The sequence below is a fragment of the Cebus imitator genome, unplaced genomic scaffold (assembly GCF_001604975.1).
Source record: "Cebus imitator isolate Cc_AM_T3 unplaced genomic scaffold, Cebus_imitator-1.0 Scaffold2, whole genome shotgun sequence".
NCBI classification, from domain to species: Eukaryota; Metazoa; Chordata; class Mammalia; order Primates; family Cebidae; genus Cebus; species Cebus imitator.
The window spans coordinates 8,580,816-8,601,080 of NW_016107317.1; the positions used below are offsets into that span (position 1 = coordinate 8,580,816).

Sequence of the window (20,265 nt, forward strand, 5' to 3'; positions counted from 1 at the left end):
AAGGAAATGAATACCAAAAGGTTTCAAAGTAAAAGAATATTTTTAAAAACTTATATTTCAAGTGAGACTTTATTGTCCACTCCAAATCATTGTATCAAGAGAGTTTAGTGCCGGAGAGACTTACAAAAAACCTAGTCTGAACTTTTTCTTGAATTTTTAGACTACTTATATAAGTACAGTCAGATTTTGACCTCCCTGGCCAATCTGTCAAGGTAGGGCACAGAACTGTCTTGAGTAGGAGCTTTTCCACCCATTTGGATGAATTCCCTGGACCCTAAATTTTTACTTGGAGGGGGTTCTGTAATTTGGGAATTTCTGCCTGCTCTTTGGACAACCTCCTTCCACAGGTCAGAAGTTTCCTTTATCACTGAGATTCTGTAGAAATGTTTTATGTGTTCAGCCTGCAGAAAGAATGAAAAAGAGAAGAATGAGAAAACGAGTCTCCAATCTGCTTAATTCCTACTTGATCCTTAGTTGTGTTGCTGTTATCTGTTGATTCATTGAGCCTCCATGTGACAGTTTGCTCAGAGGGAAAAGCAGTTCCACTACTGAAAAAATTTAAAAAGTAAAAGTAGTTACATAGGATAGATAAACCTATTACTCCAGACTTAAATCACTATGCAGTGGATCTTCTATGTGGCAGTGGCTACATTACTTAATTTTTCTAGGTCTCAGTTTCTGCATCTTAAAACAGGTTTTAAAAATAATACCTAGCACATAATGTCATTGCAAATATTAAGTGAGATGACACAGGTAAAATGGTTATCATGGTTACCAGCCTAACTAGTAGCTGTGTTATCATTGTGTGTTATCAATCCTCTTAGCTCATTAAGCCACCTGGTTTTAACCAGCAATGGTTTTGTCTTAAAGCTGCTGTATACATATTAATAATTTTATTACTTTAAGTTAGTGTCAAATATAGAACACCCACATAAGAAAATCAGAGGGAAAAATGTATCAAAAAGAAGGTGGGACAACCAGACAGGCTAATGTTGACAAAGGATACCAGAGGGACAGAGACAGATTCTTATCCAACATTTTTGATATGCTAGAGAACATATTTGTTTATTTATTATTTAATATACTTGCCAGGTACAATGTCAGGTAATGGACCTATTTCTGTGAGAAAACAAAACAAAACAAAAACACACACAATCTTTCCTTCATGAAGCTTGCTCTCCACTGAGGATTATCTCTATAATTTCTTTCCAGCATTACACAGCATTAGTCACTAATTGGGTGCTTATTCAAAATGTGATATTCATTCTCTAAGAGATAACTATGCTCTGTCTCCTTTACAGAAATATCCTTGATGTCCAACAAAACCTTTTAATCATGGATAGCAACTACTGAGGGCCTATTCCTAATAGGCTGTTTAGTTTTCTGTGTAAGCTCATTTAACTCATTAATTTAGCAAATATATATATATATATATATATATATATATATATATATATATAAAATTTCTCTAGGCAGCAAAGAAAGAGTAGTGACAAAAAAAAAATCTCTGCCCTAATAGATTTTTTGAGGAGGGGACAGAAAATAAACAAATACAATATGTCAGAGAATGGTAAGAACTATAGAGAAAAATAACCCAGTGAAGACACATAAAGAGTGTGTGTGGTGGGTCAGGGGTGGCTGAGTACAAAGTAGGGTAGTCAACCTATGGCTCACAGAGATGGTGACATTTGAAGAAGATCTGATAATGGTAAAGGGGAGAGCCATGTGGATATCTGGGAAAGAAGACTTCTAGCCTAAGTGAACAGTGAAGGCAAAGTTTCTGCAGCAAGAGGAAGTCTGGTGCATGGATGACCTGCAAAGAGGCCTGTGTGGCTAAAATGCAATGACCATGGGAAAGCACAGAAGATGAATGCTGAGAAGTAAAAGGGAATGAGAGGCTATGTCAAGGTTGTTTCTCACTTTGATGGGCATTCGAATCACCTGAGGCTCTCGGTAAACTGCAAATTGTGATTCAGCTGATGTTGCTGATCTGCAGACCATCTTTTGAGTCGTAAAGTTAGGGCAATTGCAAGTATTTAGCTTGTCCTCTGAATGAGATGAGAAGTTGTTAGAAAGTTTTGAGCAGAGTGACATGATCTTTCTTATATTTTTAAAGGATCACATTTACTGCTACTTGGAGAATTGACTCTGGTGGGCAAGCTTGGAAGCAGGGAGACTATTTAGGAAACTAACGTAAAATTTCTTACATCAAAGTCAAGAGTGCATCAGTCAGGATTTGCATGCAGGTCAGAAATAAATTCCCTAATATAAAAGCATTTATAATATTAGTCCCAGGGTTAATTAATTTCATCTTTGTCTCTTCTCCAACAGAGTCTAAATAGGTACAGACCACATCCATACCTCTCATTTTACAACTAAGAAAATTAAAGCCTAAACATTATTTTTTAGAGAATCACAGATAGTAATTAGTAACAAAAGTGGTACTTAGATAAAGTCAAAATAATTATGATGCTTGCAACAGTAACCTGTTGACAGAAGGAACTGAGTTAAAATAATTACAATTTTTCAAAATACTCTATGATCACCATCCATTCTCACTTCAATAGTCTTGAAGCATTATAATAGTCAATGGTTTCTCTGTAATTATTAACGAAATAAAATTATACTTACCATGATTTCAATGCTAAATGGTGTCATATTTGGTTAAGAATTGAAAACAGTCAACTTCATTAAGTGATTCTTAACCTACTATGGTCAGGGAACCATTTGATAAAATTTTAATAACTGGAACCCTCTTCTCTTAAGCATTCACATAAAAACATACATATAAAAATGTTCTTACTTTTTCAGTGGGGTTCATAAACCCATTGAGATGTAGATTGCACAAAACAGATTTAAGCTAATTTATTTATCAAGTGAATTTTTAATAATACATCTTTTCTTTACTATGCCAAATAAACAGTTCTTTACTATTAATTTGCCAGTGTCTGTTCCTATGATTACTGGCCTTTGGCCAGTGCCTGAATAAAATGAGAATCAAGATGATGCTGGGATGTTTTCTTACCAGATACCTCTTCCCCAAGGGGTACAATGAGTGTGGAGAACACGGGACATGAAGGATAATTTGAGTCCAAGAGTACAGCTGGGGAAATTGTTGATTAGCATTATCACAGGATGCCCACTAAGCAATGGCTATTTATCCCAGCTACTATCATAACCTTATAAATGGGGGAAAGAGCAGGATTAGAAGTAACTTTGTGCTATACTAGCAAGCAGTAGAGAAAAAGCAGAATAACATCAGGATAAATGGTATTAAATCCATGTGTCACTTTCCATTCTCCAGAATCAGCCTGGTAATTGTTCTACTAAATTTACAACTCTAAATAAAGTATGCTGATGCTAATACATTGTTCAATTATGGCTCTTTCTCTGACTCAGAGAAAATCATGATTTTATCAAGTTGGATAATTTTTCTTTTTTTTGAGAGCTCTGTGGCCCAGGCTGGAGTGTACTGGAACGATCTCAGCTCACTGCAACTTCTGCCTCTCAGGTTCAAGCAATTCTTTGCCTCAGCCTCATGACACATCAGGCACCCGCCACCACGCCATGCTAATTTTTGTGTTTTTAGTAGAGACAGGATTTCACCAGCTTGGCCAGGCTGGTCTTGAATTCCTGATCTCGTGATTCACCAGCCTTGGCCTCCCAAAGTACTGGGATTATTTTTTACTTTTATTTTCTTTCATTAATTAGCTGGCCCAGGTAGAATGCAACACAAGGGTATCCGAATTTTGGCTTCCCTGGGCCACACTGGAAGAAGAATTGTCTTGGGCCACACATAAACTATACTAACAACAGTTGATGAGCTAAAAATATTACAAAAAAATTCATAATTTTTAAAAAAGTTTATGAACTTGTGTTGGGCTGCATTCAAAGCCATCTTGAGCTGCATGCAACCCACAGACCATGGGTAGGAAAAGCTTGGCGTAATCTATGAGCAGGATCTTCTGCCTAACTTTTCAGCAAAATCTGCTGTTAAATGCTAGTTTGGTTTGGTGACTCAGACTCAGAGACAGTTGCAAGCTCAACCAGGCACCCTAATGATTCGTGTAGCATACACATAATATTTTTAGTATGATGTTAATGAGTCTATCATGAAGAAAGCATTCTTCTTATACAGGTACAAATATGAGAGGTATTCTCCTTCCTCCAATTCTACTCTCAGCATCTCTCCGTGTCTCCTAGAGTCAAGCAGTCAATTACCAGCCTCAGTTATGGAAAAATCAAAATCCAAAATAAGTAATGGTAAGATCATTTTTTTGACTTGACTTTTAAGCAAGCTTTAAAAAAAAAAAGACTTTCATTTGCTTTAGGGTGGACAAAAGTGTCTATGATTTTTGCTCCCAAAAGCTTTACTACTTAAACTGAGGTATCATAGTGCCACAAAAATTCCCAGATTACGAAGCAGTAAATGATGAAATCCTTAGAAAATATACCAGATGATCAAATCTTATGGAAAAAAGGAGCATTAATTAATTGATTAATTCAATGCTTCTAAATAAGCGGGTCTTGAAAGCAGGGTGAAACTAGTTCAGCACATACAAATCTCAATCCATTGCTCAGATATGAAAGAATTTTTCCCATAAGTCAATATAATTTCTATGTTCAGCTACTTTTCATCAGAATGGCAAAAATGTACTCTCAATTTGTCCCTAACCTCCCTCTGTCCCCAGGGGTTGTTTACATTCTAGGGAGCTTATATAAGAGTAAAATGGGCAGCTGTGGTGAGAGCTCTTGATGCTCTCATTTCCCTGCCAGCTTAGATATCTAAAACCCCTGTGGTCACAATGTTTGGTCTTACTTGTCACCACGGGGCTATCTTATGTCCATGTTCATATTTTTCTTTCACAGCAGCTCTCTCTAGTACAGAAGTGGCCATCTTATATCGTTAGAGTGTTGCAGTGAGCAAATAATACAGAGTATGGTTTGGTAACAATGTCTACCTCCTCAGGTCATTCTGAGTATTAAAAAGCCAAGTATTTCCTTTAAAAAAAAAAAGTGGCCATCTTAGACACATGGAAATAATTCTATTTTTCACTCGAGCTAGGATGCAGATTTTGTCAAAGTGTCTAGTGTTCTAGATGGCTGATGCATATAGCACAGCAATGCTTTGTCTGAGATCCCCTTGGGAACATGGGAATGCTGTTTTCGATATCACTGTAGACACTGGAAGTCCTGTGAATCAAAGGCAGGAATGCTGAACTAGACTGAAGTAGAGTCTTGTCTCCTGCCTGGGCTTCACCAGGCCAAGGTAACAGATTTTCCTTACTCAGAGTAGCCATGAATTTATCCACAGGTGTTTACGGTGTCTCTAGGACTCAGTACAGGCAGGGAGAGCAAATCCCCTCTTCTCCCTTCTGCTTCCCTTCAGCATCAATATGCTCCACACTCCTTCCCTGCCACCTCCCAACTTCACCCCCCACTCCTAATCTGAAGAATCACATTGTATACAGGTAGAATGGCAGCCTTTTAAAAATTAATCTATACCTGCTATTCGTCCAAATCTCTTATCTATTCCACAAGACTTCTATACTCCCCTAATATTCTCATTAGTACTTTCTGTTGAGTTGCCTTTTTTTCTGGGCAATGAACACTGGATGTTTGAATGAAGGGAGGAGCCAAAGGATTAAAAACATATGGAAATGTGAGAGGGGAAGGAAGGTGAGAGCACAGAAATCTAAAAAGTTTACCCTCTCTTGCTGTATCAAAGAAGGAACATATTCTAGACAAAGAGGAGAATGTGAAAGGAGGTAATAAACATGTTCAGGAGGATGCATTCAAATCACAGGGCAAGAATGGCAGCCTACTTTATGTAAAAATATAGTGGGTAATAAATATGATTTAGGTTCACATAAGGAAGCAGGGAGCTGACGGAAGGGCCTGCAGTTTCATCTGTATACAATATACAGTCAGGGAAGATTTTTTTTTTGCAAGAGACATGATATAAAGACAGTACAACAAGTTAGGAAATATTTAATCCACTAATGTTAAAAGGTGAAAGGTAAAACACAGGGCTTAGAGTCAGTAATTAAACTGCTTTTTAATAAAGGGACAAGTTAGCAGGCAGATATAGAGAACGACTCACAACTCAATTATTTTCTTTCCTTCAAGTGAGGTCCTTCTCCCTTAAAGTTTGTTTTTCTTAGACATAGTGGACACAAAGCTCACCCTTAAGTTAATAAGGATCTTCTCAAAAGTGCTCCACATACAATCCTCATCTCCCCTACAACATCTAGAACAGAGCTGTCCACAGAACTTTGTGTGATGATGAGAATGTCTTATATCTTTGCTGTCCAATACAGTAGCCTTTAGCTGCATGTGACTATTGGGTATTTGAAGTATAGCTAGTGTGACAGAAAAACTGAATTCTAATTTTATTTAATTTCAATTTTAATAGCCACATGTGGCTTATGGTTACTCTATTAAAAAGCACCATCCTAAGGTGTCTACACTCCTCTACTACAAGACTCTCCTACCAACAAGCTTCTGAGAATTACACAATTGCTAGGGCTAGAATGCACATTAGAGTTAATTTTTAGAAAAGGAATTCGCACTATATTTTTGGAAGCAGAACAGAAATTCAGAGAAGACAAACGAAAATTCCATGGTCACTTGAACTTTTCTAAAAGAGGCAGAGTCAGACAGAATCCAAATGAGTGCAAAGTAGTCTTAACTGTTATGCAGTTCGATTTGCTTGCTCAAAGGTATTCACCTTGATTCTTCACATAATCTATTTTTCACAATAAAAAATTAAGAGTTATTAACAAGTGAAAATAACTCCTACCTCATAGGTGAATTCAGTTAAAAAATGCCTGCAAACCACTTAGTTCAGCATGTGGCAGAGAAAGAACATTCAGCAGCGATGATTATTGGAGGTTGTTAACATTATCCATTTTATTAAAGCACCTAAACCTTCAAAGCTATATTTCATTTATGACATGAGGGTAATTGCCCTACTGCACATGATCATATTAAGACACAAATTTTACGAAAGCATTTAAAAACTGTTATCCTTGAATTTTACTCTAAAAATGCTGTCAAAAGGTATCTTTTTGTTGGAATAACTATACAGCTAAAGTATAAGGATTTATAATTTTTATGTAAATTTGTTTCCAGAGTCCTAAAAAAATGGTTATTCATTAACAAACAAGTATAAATGTAGGTAATACTGCCCAATGTTGGAATATCAACTGTAAAAAAAATTTGAATTTAAGATAAAACTGGGTCAACAATAAGATTACTTGTGATTTCTGCTGAAAAATAGAACTAAAAATTAAGGTGAGAAAGACTTTGTTCAAAATTTTCTGTTTTGCCACAGTTAGATATTGAATGTCATTGCAGTGTGGGAACTCAAATAGCTCAGGGCAGGAATGAAATAAAAAAAAGAGAGAAAATAAAAAGTGAAGGCACCAGGAACAAGAAGCAATGGAGTTTCTTGGTGAAGTCTCTCAGGGATTTACGCTGCCTAAAATGTTGAAGATATAAAACGTTTTTCAAACTTGACCAAACTCGCATTAAATTATGACTATTGCACAAACTTCTGCATTCTAGTTCTGTTTAAGATACATTGTAGAAATACGGAATAAATACTTTTATAGTGATCTATTTTCAATCCTCGTTTGCCTTTTTTTTCAAGAATGTGAAGTTGACACTAGCTCTTCCATGTGGATTTATGTTTTCCTGGGAAATCTTCTTCGTGGAATAGGAGAAACTCCCATTCAGCCTCTGGGCATTGCCTATCTGGATGATTTTGCCAGTGAAGACAATGCAGCTTTCTATATTGGTAATATGGGAATATTGCTTCACTCATCTTTTTGGGAAGAAGGGTGACTAGTTTTCTGAATTCTATTCTATGTTAAATTAAATGTGGAAGCTTTTTATACTTCATATCCAACTCCTCTATTCAGCTCACGCATTTCTAAAGAGTGCACTTAAGATTTGGATGACGAAGACACCACAGTTAGAGGGATCTATTGCATTCGAATAGAAACATCAGATTAAAAGAAAATAACTGCAATGACGTTTGACCTTGTAAAAGTAACTTCACAGGCTTCAGACTTCATAGGTTCGTTTTAGTGGGTTACCTATACTGCTAAAGCATTTAGGCATTTTAGCATATTTAAAAGTTTGTTTCTTAAGCTTTAGAAACTGCTTTCCATTTTATAAGCCCTGATTAATTAAAGCTATGAGGGATAGGCAACAAAAAATCTTGAGATCTGAAAAGCAGGTAAAAATGGGTAAAGAAAAGTATAAAAAAATAGAAGTAAGGCCTGAGGCTACCTCATCTCTGGAACACATTCTAGGAAGTAGACCTGCAGCTAAAATCTCAAATACCAAAATAATATAGCAAAGGCAAACTCCCAAGGTAAGATGCATCTAAACAGCATTTATTGGTTTCCTCTTATGTCCTGATATTAAGCTAGTAACACATGTCAGTCTCTCCTTTTTTAATTGTTATTTTACCCTTTCCTGTGGTGCTGACACACATCAGTCTCTGTTTCTTGAAATTCTGATCTTTTAAAGGCCTCACCTTCAGGGACAGAGAGGCAAGATTTAAATTCATTGAGGGGTGCTAGAGTATAATCTTGAGGGGTCCACTGTATAATCTTTCCTTGGCTATGCTCTGCAGGACTCCAGAGGGTGCTGGTTACACCCAAATAGGCTATAGGTAAGATCACAGCTCTTACGCTAACAGAAAACTCCAGTATAAATCAGGAACTGCAACTACCACAAACACTTCATCAGCTGCACTAGGAAATAGCTCTGGAGACTGGAGGAAAGGCCACAGCCAGGAGAAGCATACAGGTGCATAGGTGTCCCCTTCTTCTCTAGGAGCTCAGAACTTGTTCTCTTTTCCCTCTATTCCAAAAAGTAGCTGGTAACTGCTGTTTATTCTTCCAATTAACTTAATATCCCATGAATACGTGTGTTTTAAGCCTTGTGGTGAAATGAAAGACAGGTTGCAGATATTTGGAAGGAAGAACTACCTTTCTGGTTACTAGAAATGGTGTCCTTTAGGCCATCTGTTCCACCTTCCTGTGAAGGTTGACCTGAATGGTCAAGAGGGTCCCAGAGAGCACTTTTCCTGCTCCAAAACCTGGCACCTTTGCCAACTGCATCTGGGATCTGCATAGGCCCTGTTCTCACTAGTGATCCCACAGAACCTCGGAATGAATGGATGTACTTTTTTACTAAGGTGGAAGAAATCCATATGAATGTCAAGATAAGTCTTATGCTTAATTGACCATAAAACATTTTGACAAACTACCAAAATTAATACAATTCCAATTTTTGTCAATGGGCAATCTAATCCTAGGAAATACGGTTTGCTCCATTTTGGAAAATTAACTTCCTCAGAGTATTAATGTTATTTTCTTACTAAGACATAATTAATGCCTTAAATGTGTTGCCTCTTCTCCCAAAGCAATGAAGGACTTATTTCCTGATTCAATGTGGTTTTAAAATTAACTAAACACATACAAATGAGTTAAAACATTTTGGGCTGCTAACTGGATCTCACATTTCTTGTTTAAAATTTTACTAATTTATCAAAGTAAAGAAATGACAGCTTTTTCCCCTTTTCTTTCCTTGGTGCAGGGTGTGTGCAGACGGTTGCAATTATAGGACCAATCTTTGGTTTCCTGTTAGGCTCATTATGTGCCAAACTATATGTTGACATTGGCTTTGTAAACCTAGGTAAGGGAGTTTATTTTTGTATTTATTCATTTATTTTAGTTACTGTAACACTTTTAATGAGAACAGTGTGGAAATTATCAAATTGCCTTTTTATAAAGTGACAGAGTAGTAATCTTTCATAAAATGGAAATTTTAATCTAATCATGCATATTAATAAATGGAATATGAAAAACCTTGATGAATAGAACTGGATGACCAATGGTTTACTAAGATGTATCCTTTTTCACTATGATTTGTCAGTTTAAATGCATTCCAGCATAGTTAAGACTGAAAACTGTAGCTACTTGTTGGCTCTTGTTGGCTTCAGATGTGTCAACATTTATTACAGTTATATCAATTGATAATGTATTTGGGGACTTGACAGAAACACCAAGGATTAAACATCTACTGTCATCCAAACAGCCCTTCCTTTTTGTTACTCTACAAGTCATTTTTAGGTGTAAGTATATTATAGCATAGTATTGAGCAAGACTGGCTTTCCTTCTGGGATACCGCTTGTGTAGGAAATAAATGGCAAAGAGGACACTGATCTTTTCATAGCTATTAATTTGTTTCTATTTCTGTGAGACACACCTTCTAGAAATAGATGGCATTTGTCGGTATGTTTTTTTTTAAAGAATTCTAAGAGATTAGTTACAAACTAAAGAAATTTCGCTTAAAAAACAAATGTGGAATTGCGTTTTGAAGTCTGCCTGTTAAAACAGAAAGCAAAATTCTTGCATTTAAATCAAATAAACTACAAGGCAAGCTTCAAAAATGTTATTTATTCATTCATTAGCTCCTGTCCAGTTATTTTGCATTTACTTTATGCCAGGTGCTATTCTATAGCTCTGAACAAATCAGTTGAGTTCCTTGACTTCATGAAGTTTAAAGTCCACTCATGGATTTTAAAGAAAAGAAAATATAGATGTGATGAGCAGTACCGAGGAAAATCGTTAAGGGGAAGCAATTAACATGCAGTGATAAACTAGAAAAGCATTTTACCCAGTATAATGCAGTGGCAGTTGAGCCTACTTGTCAAGGGACATGTGTTTATTTTGTTCTCACAGAGTGTTATGGTAGAATATAATAAATGTTTATAAGTTCTTACACAGAAAGAAAACAACACCCACTTGGTTTAATTCAAAAAAACTGTCAATATTTACTTTTTAGTCAAATGAGACATTATGTCAAAAACAAAGTTTTCATGATGAATAAGATTCTAAAATTTTGCTTTACAAATCTTGCTTCGCATCTAGAATAGCTCTGAAATATTATTAACCACTGCTTAATAAAAAATATTCTGCTGATTTGAATGAGTCTCATATTTACTATCATAATGAGAGTTTTCCACGAGGTTTGGACTGGAGCGTGCAAGGCATAACTCTTCAAGTAAAATCTCACACAGACATTCAATATGTCAATCAAATGAAAGTGGTGCTGATATAGAGGAGCTGCCACATGAGGTTTTGACCCTTAAAAATTCTCCCTCATGTGTTGTCTTCCTCCTAGCAGGGTCTCTCTGCAGAACCTCAGAGCACAATTTAAAAATCATGAAGCCTCTTCCAGAATTTAGACTCTATATTTTTAATCTAATGAACAAAATAAATTATCTTGCTCCAAAAAGCACTCTCTTTCCTTCAATAACAAATACAGACCTAGATTGTTTTATTGTGCTTTGCTTTACTGCATTTTGCAGATATTATATATTTTTTAAATTTAAGATTCGTGGCAACCCTGTGTTGCGCAAGTCTAGAGGGACCATCTTTTCCAACAGCATGCATTCACTTTGTGTCTTCGTGTCACATTTTGGTAATTCTCCTATTACCGCAAGTTTTTAACATTATTATTATTATATCTATTATGGAGATCTGTGATATGTGATATTTGATGTTACTATTGTAATTGTTTTGGGGCACCACAGTTGTGCCCATATAAGATGACAAATTGAATTAATAAACCTTGTATGTATTCTGACTGCTCCACTGACTGGCCCTTCCCCTGTCTCTCTTTTTGGACTTCCCTATTCCTGAGACACAATAATATTGAAATTAGGCCAATTAGTAACCCTACAATGGCCTCTAGGTGTTCAAGTGAAAGGAAGAGTCACACATCTCTCACTTTAAATCAAAAGCTGGAAAAGATTAGGCTTAGGGAAGAAGGCATGTTGAAAGGCAAGACAAGCGAAAATCGAGGCCTCTCACACCAGTTGCCCACGTTGTGAATGTAAAAGAGAAATTCTGGCAGGAATTGATAAAAGTGCTAGTCTAGTAAACACAAGAAAGATAAAGTAAAATAGCCTTATTGAAATAAAGTTTTAGTAGTCAGGAGAGAAGATTAAAGCAGCCATAATATTCACACAAGCCAAAACGTAATTCAGAGCAAGGCCCTGCCCCTCAAGAGAGATGAGGAAGCTGCAGAAGAAAAGTTTGAAACTGGCAGAAATAGGTTCATAAGGTTTTAGGAAAGTAGCTGTCCCTGTAACACAAAAGTGCAAGGTGAAGCAGCAAGTGCTGGTGGAGAAGCTGCAGCAAGTTATCCAGAATATTTAACTAGGATCATTAATAAAAGTGGGTATGCTAAACAACAGATTTTCCTAGTAGATAAAATAGCCTTCTATTGGAAGATGATGCCATCTAGGACTTTCACAGCCACAGAGGAGAAGTCAATCCTGACTTAAAAGCTTCAAAGGACAGGCTGATTCTCTTGTTAGGGGCTAAAGCAGCTGGTGACTTTAAGTTGAAGCCAATGCTCATTTAACATTCTGAAATTCCTACAAATAGACTCTTCCTGTGCTCTATAAATAGAACAATAAAGATCTGCTGAATGACAGCACATCTTTTGTAGCATGGTTTACTAAATATTTGAAGCCCAATGTTGAGACCTAATGCTCAGGAAAAAAAGATTCCTTTCAAAATATTGCTGCTCATTGACAATGCACCTAGTCACTCAAGACCTTTGATGGAGATGTACAAAGAGGTAAGTGTATTCATGTCTGCTAACATACCATCCATTTTACACCCCATGAATCAAGGAGTGATTCTGACTTTCAAGTCTTATTATTTAAGAAACGTATTTCATAAAGCTAGAGCTACAATCAATAATGATTTCTAATGAATCTAGACAAAGTAAATTTAAAACCTTCTGGAAAGGATTGACCATTTCAGATGCCATTAAGAGCATTTGTAATTCATGGGAGGAGGTCAAATCCACATTAGCAAGAGTATGAAAGAAGTTTATTTCAACCCTCCTGGCTGACTTTGAGGTGTTTAACACTTCAGTGGAGAAAGTAAGTGCATATATGGTAGAAATAGCAAGACAACTATAATTAGAAATGAAGCTTGAAGATGTGACTGAATTGCTGCACATCTCACGATAAAGCTTGTACGGATGAGTTGCTTCTTGTGGATGAGCAAAGTGAATGAATGGTTTCTTGAGACGGAATCTACTCCTGATGAAGATGCTGTGAACATTACTAAAATGACAACAAAAGATTTAGTAAATTACATAAACTTTGTTGATAAAGCAGTGGCAGAGTTTCAGAGGATTGATTCCAGTTTTGAAAGAAGTTTTACTGTGGGTAAAATGCTATCGAATAGCATTGCATACTACAGAGAAAACTTTCATGAAGGAAAGAGTTGATCTATGTGGCAGACTTTATCATGTTTTTTAATATTCACATATCGCCACAGTCATCTCAACCTCCAACAACCACCACCCTGATCAGTAAGCAGCCATCAACATTGATATGAGATCCTACACCAGCAAAAAGATCACTATTCACTGAAGGCTCAGGTGATCATTAGCATTTTTTAGCAATAATATTTTTTAACTTAAGGTATTTACATTTTTCAGACATAATGCTATTACATACTTAATAGACTACACTGTAGTTAAACATAACTTTTGTATGCCCTGGGTAACAAAAACATTCATGTGACTCTCTTTCTTGTGAAATTCACTTTACTGTGGTGGTCTGGAACTGAACCTGCAAAATCTCCAAGGTATGCCTGTGATAATATCCAGCTCAAAAAAAAAAAAAAAATAGATGAATTACTAGGCATTTTCATGATGTTATAGAGCTATTGCAAGAATATATTTTTAAGTAGATTATTTTAACATATTAGCTTTGCTGTTTGTATTATTTAGCCATCACATCTGTCTTTCAGATCACATAACCATTACCCCAAAAGATCCCCAATGGGTAGGAGCCTGGTGGCTTGGCTATCTAATAGCCGGAATCCTAAGTCTTCTTGCAGCTGTGCCTTTCTGGTATTTGCCAAAGAGTTTACCAAGATCCCGAAGTAGAGAGGATTCTAATTCTTCTGAGAAATCCAAGTTTATTGTAGATGATCACACAAACTACCAAACACCCCAGGGAGAAAATGCAAAAATAATGGAGCTGGCAAGAGGTAAGTCAAATTCTTGATTTTGAAGCATTTTTATTTTCCCTGTTGGGACATTATGAGATTCATAAATTATATCCCTTCATGTATTCAAAAAAAATTGAGAAACCATATCAGAAGCAAAAATGGAAATTGATGTCAGCTTTATTGCTGAACAACTGATTGCAGCATGCTGCCAAAGGCTTCACAGCCTTTCCTGCTGATGTCTCCATCCTTTCACACCCCATCAGTTTAGATCCTACAGCTGTCTCTACCCAGGATTGCTGCTTCATGTACTCTGTGTATACAGAAAATAAAAGGCTTAATCTTCGGGGCTGTTGGCCTTTCGACAGATAAGATCTTTTCATTTGAGAGGTGTGTATCAATGCATGTCTCTCACCAATGATCAAAGGAGTAAGTGTTCTGTAGGCAAAAAGTCAGTGTTCTAATGAATCCCCTTTATGGAAATGAACAGCCAATCATGATATTGGTCCCCCTCTTTTTGTCCCCTCAAGAAATATTTACATTTATAGAAATTCTTCACATGTCTCATTGGTAGGCTATATAATAGAAAAAAGGGAGAAGACCAACGCTCATTTATAACACTTATGTTCATATGTTAAATGGAGATAACTCTCATATTTCTTTCCCTTTGACCACAAGTTAAGTTTGAGGAATACAGACAAGAAAAGTGAAGGTCTTTTTCTCCTGCCTGCCGCTCTGAGATGGTGGGTGAGGGAGTATTCTCATCCTTTTTGTCTTTTGCCCGTATCAGCTGGAGGAATCTATTCTTGTCCGACTTTTACCTTTAATATAATGTATACTGCATGTCTGTAGAAATGGGTGCCTATGTCTGGATTTGAAGGTGGCCAGATCACAGGCTTGATGCATGCCAGTGGCTTATTATACATAGTGTGTGTGTACGCCACACTGTGACTGCTCCCAAACTCCATAACAATAGGCCCCAGCCCTGTAAGTCCTGCTGACACAGTGCTGCTTCTGCCATGCATGACACCAACTTTAATTACTCTATGTTATATTTGTTTTACAGATTTTCTTCCATCACTGAAGAATCTCTTTGGAAATCCAGTGTACTTCCTGTATTTATGTACAAGCACTGTTCAGTTCAATTCTCTGTTTGGCATGGTGACGTACAAACCAAAGTACATTGAGCAACAGTATGGGCAGTCATCCTCCAAAGCCAACTTCGTGATCGGTATGCTCATCTGCCTTTCCTGCCTTCTCAGAGGGACTCACTTAGATATATCTGGTTAACTCAGGAATCTTAGAGAAGATTGTTCCAAGATTTAGGTAATTTATGACATTTTAGGTGAACTTAAAAAGTGCAAGAATTTTGTACTAAGAATTATTCACATCTGTGGATAAGTAACCCAGAGAGCAAGTAGTTCTCAAAGTGATATCATAGAGATCAAACATGCATTTTATGAGGAGTTAGTTAATAATACTAGATATTTGTCTTCTAAGTACAGCCAAAACCTCAAAACAATGGCCATTTTATGTGAACAGTTTCTAAGATTATATAAAATGGACAATGAGACAGGCTAAAAGATATTCACACAAAACAAAACTTGTATTTTTGCAGTCAAAAAAACTTTTCTGACTCCTGGAAACTGGGTTAGTTCAAAGGGTTGTGTTTCTAGCACAGCAACACAGTCAATAATAAAAAAGAAAAGTATGAAGAAATAAAAGATAAACCAGATCCCACAAATACATGAACACGACCCTGGAAGTAATTAGATATTTGAAAAATCTAGATTTATTTCTTTAGTCCATGAAGATGTCATTTAATGTTACTGTTTCAAGGCATAAAATATTTTGTTTCTTGGGGCATATTCCTTTATGATGAGAGACTCCAGTGGTATAAAATCATTTCCTTTTGGTACTTTCAAAATCACTCTATATTTCAGCCTCTGAAAGAGACCTGGAGGGAGAAAAAACCAGCCAAATGTATTTTAAGAGATAAAAGTTTTCCATGGTAATCTTGAGTAATGGGCACATAGCGGATGTTAATATAATTGACTCTTAGTTTAAAATATTTTTCTCCAAAATTCTTGATGTTAAGGTTACATCACTGAATATTTTTACTTTTAACATCAATTGGTTCAAATTAATTTTATTACTTATTAGCTGACCTAAAGAAGTATTTTGTGGCTTTTTTCCCAATACCACATGCATGTTAATCAATGCTTTACATTGATTTTAAGATGAATAGATGAGGATCTAAAGTTTAAGACAAATAGGTGAGGATCTAAAGTTTCAGACAGACTTTTTGTCTCTATGTGAATATTGAGATATAACTTATCCACAGTTAAGTCTACAGACCTTAAACAGTTCAGATGGATACATTTTGATGTGTGTGTGTGTGTGTGTGTGTGTGTCACACCCAGCATTCAGAACATACAGTATGTTTTAGTTCCCCAGAAAGCATGCTTAAATCTCCTGTCAGTCAATACTTTTTCCCAAAGCTAATAACTGTCCTAGACTATATAATCATAGACCAGTCCTGCCTGTTTTTGAACTTCATATACTTTAAATAGTATATTATATACTCTTTTGTGTCTAGCTTATCTCAACTGAAGTAAAATCTATGAGATTATTTCAGGTTGTGAAATATTCTTTTTCATGATATGTAATGTCCTACTACATAAATAAGAAATTATTTATGTGGTATTCTTTTTCATGCTATGTAATATCCTATTACATAAATATATCACAACTTATTCATTTTACTGTTGATGGACATTTGTGTTGTTTTCTGCTTTTAACTAATATATTTATAATACTATAATATATAATACATAATATACTATGATATACAATGTCTATAATTATACTATAAAATATATTTTTAAAATATATATTAATACAAATATGATACATATTAATTATGCATTGTATAGATTATATATTATATAGTAATAAATTATACATTGTATGTATTATATAATATACAATAAGTTATATATTATAATTATATCATTATATATAATAAATTATATAAAATAAATATGTGACATGATATATATTATATAATATATAAAATATTTATAATTATTTATAATAGTATTATAAATATCTAAATTATAATTATAATAGTATTTTAACTAATTATAATAGTTAAAGGCAGTAAACAACACAAATAAGATTATGTATTTTAATACATATTAATATATATCTATATTATTATAGCATATTACAGTGCATTATAATATAGTATTATATGCTATATTAAAATTTATATTACATAGTATGTATGATATAGCATAATATACATAGCACTACTATAATATAGTGATTATGGTATTATATATAGCATATTATATGTACTATATAATAATAATGCTATTATAAATAACATTATAATCTTTTATGATAGTTAAAAGCAGAAAACAACATTCCACATGTACATTGGTGGGCCACTTCACTCATTTTTCATGGCTATACTCTGGAATGCAATTGCTAAGTCATAGGGAGAATATGTGTTTAAGTAGAGTAGTTATTGCCAAAACACAAGGAAGTTGTGCAAATCCATACTCCTATTAGAAATGTAAGAGCATTCCAGTTGCCTCACATCCTTGTCAACACTTGGACTTGTCAATTCTTTTCATTGTAACCATTCTTATGCGGTGTGGTTGTGGCATTTCACGGTGGTTTAATTTGCATTTACCTAAAACTCAGTTCTTCAAAGTTTCTGACATGTCATGGTCTACAGATAATTTAAATATTTTTGTGAGAGATAAGTAATACTATCTAACAATTTCACGTCATTATAGCTAGGATTGTTCCTGAGATCATCTTGGTATCACATTAGTAAGTATGGGGTGCAGACAACTAAGGGTAAGTGGGCAAATTATTCAATTTCCCCTCACCCTTGATTATTTGTACAATGGTGAAAATAAATATATCACTAGGTTGAAATAAAGATGAAAGAATACAGATAAAATGCATAGTAAATGCATATATCGTCATTCAATAAATATTATTTTCTCTCTTTTCTTCTCCTATTCAATCTTTCTCTTTTTTTCTTCATTTATTTTAACTTGTTTTGTGGGATAATGATCTTCCTGCAATAAAATATGAGATAGACACAAAGAAGACATATTTCCTTTCTGCTCTGAGAAAAGGCATTTGACATGCCACGAGGGGAGAGTAAACAGAAATTTCCCAACCTTTTCAAGGGCCAACAGTTACAACAACTTAGTTGTTATAGAACTTCCAGTACTATATTGAATAGGAGTGGTGAGAGCGGGCCATCCTTGTCTAGTGTCAGATTTCAAAGGGAATGCTTCCAGAACCAAGCCAACAGTATATTTGAAATGTACTAATTTTTTTGGAATCCTGTTATAATTTAGTTATCTTGAAATAGGAGAGTAAGATATCCAGGAGAAGTGCCATAAATTAATACACTAAGATTTATTCATTTAGCACATTTTATTGGAAACTGTTGAAGGAACATGGGATTCAATGGTGAACACCATTTTTCCTTCAAGGGTTTGGTTGGATGGTGAGAGATATGAACTGGAAAGGCTAGCAGGTAATTGTTAAAGCATCAAGCCTGCTGCCTATGGGCCCCTGCACAAGGAACTCCTGATGAGGGGGAAAATGGAGTTCTGATGACCAAGTTGTGAGCCCTGGTGCCAAATGTGTCCCCTGGAAGCCCCATATGGCTGGTGGAAACTGTGAGAAGGAATTCTACTTAGGGGAAACTCAGAGTACTCTGGGAGAACAAACCTAATCTTGGAATCAGGAAGAATTCTCTAGCAGATGATGATGATACCTAAATCAAGGGAAAAGGATAAGAAGGTATTAAAAGATGAAAGTGTGGAAAAGAGAACAGAGGTTTTCATCAGACAAAGCAAATATCTCGTGTAGAATGATCTCGAGTCAAGAGAATACATGAAACTTTCTGAAAGTTTCAAGAAAATACCAGCGTCCAAAACCAGGTAAATCAGGAAAGGATATTCCTGACTGTTCACAATTTATACTGAGTGTACAGATGTTTCTAGGGTAATTCCATTTCAATTTTCAGGCTATTGTAGGCTGCTGGGAGTGGGGTAAGTTCAATGGAATTCAACACAGAACACAGCTACAGACAAGGCTCCACCTTGTGTTATGACTCCTTACATCCCAGGTTCAACTGGTACTTTACAAAATAAAATAAAAGGCTAGGGACATGCTCTGAAGTTTTCAGTTTGGAGATTGGTTTTCAGAAGATACTTTTTTCATAAACCAATTTTGGGGATGGAATTGAGAGAGAAAATGTAGACTCTGCTGTTTGTGTCAGCTTTGGCTTTGTGGAAGACATTCATAATCAGGTACTATGTTATATATATTTATTACATATATGTTTGTATATGTAAAAGTAGGCATTTAAAGGATATATATCAAGCTCATAGCAGCACTTACTTTGGGAGAAGGAAGATGAAACCTGAAACAAAGGAAGATCTAATTTTATCTACTTTCCCATTTTTAAAAATCAGAAAAATTAGGAAAAAATATTAGTATTAATTAACCTGGGCCATGAATAACTGGGTTTGTTGATATATTTTCTATAATATACTCATTGTTTTTAAAACAGTAATCATGTGCCTCTTAGTTGATTTTTGGCTGTTCAAGGTTCCAGATTTTCATCTCTGTTGCTTGCCATAACCAGGAACCACAGTTTAGCTGGAAAGCAAAATTTAGCATTTCTTCTTTCTTCCATATCACGAATTTCACAATCATGCCCCCTTTAAGGTAGGCTGATTTCTAATATGATCATTTTAATGTTAACTTATACAACCTATGATTATATAAAAAGAGAGGAAATAAAATGTTCTTTTGTGATCATCTATACATGTTAGAAATTATTTTTTAATAATGTAAGAGAAAGCCAAAGACTATTGTATGTTGACTTTTTTTGCGAATCTATGATGCTTTGTTAAGAAGCTAAATATATAAACTTAAAAAGAAAGGCCGGGCGCGGTGGCTCACGCCTGTAATCCCAGCACTGTGGGAGGCCGAGGCAGGTGGATCACGAGGTCAAGAGATGGAGACCATCCTGGTCAACATAGTGAAACCCCGTCTCTACTAAAAATACAAAAAATCAGCTGGGCATGGTGGCGCGTGCCTGTAATCCCAGCTACTCAGGAGGCTGAGGCAGGAGAATTGCCTGAACCCAGGAGGC

At 35.5% G+C, this 20,265-nt stretch overlaps 1 protein-coding gene across 3 annotated transcripts in view; it reads left to right on the plus strand.

The window, feature by feature from the left end:
- The window catches only part of SLCO1C1 (solute carrier organic anion transporter family member 1C1), a 53,547-nt gene that overhangs the window by 11,241 nt on the left and 22,041 nt on the right, over positions 1–20,265 (plus strand). For 2 of the 3 annotated variants that reach the window (XM_017528976.2, XM_017528944.2), the window contains exons 6-10: positions 4,139–4,263; positions 7,655–7,801; positions 9,616–9,714; positions 13,863–14,105; positions 15,130–15,294. In XM_017528976.2, the coding sequence (XP_017384465.1) occupies positions 4,139–4,263; positions 7,655–7,801; positions 9,616–9,714; positions 13,863–14,105; positions 15,130–15,294 (779 nt within the window). The remainder of the gene's footprint in view (positions 1–4,138; positions 4,264–7,654; positions 7,802–9,615; positions 9,715–13,862; positions 14,106–15,129; positions 15,295–20,265) is intronic. The other variant, XM_037738548.1, reaches the window with a different exon arrangement.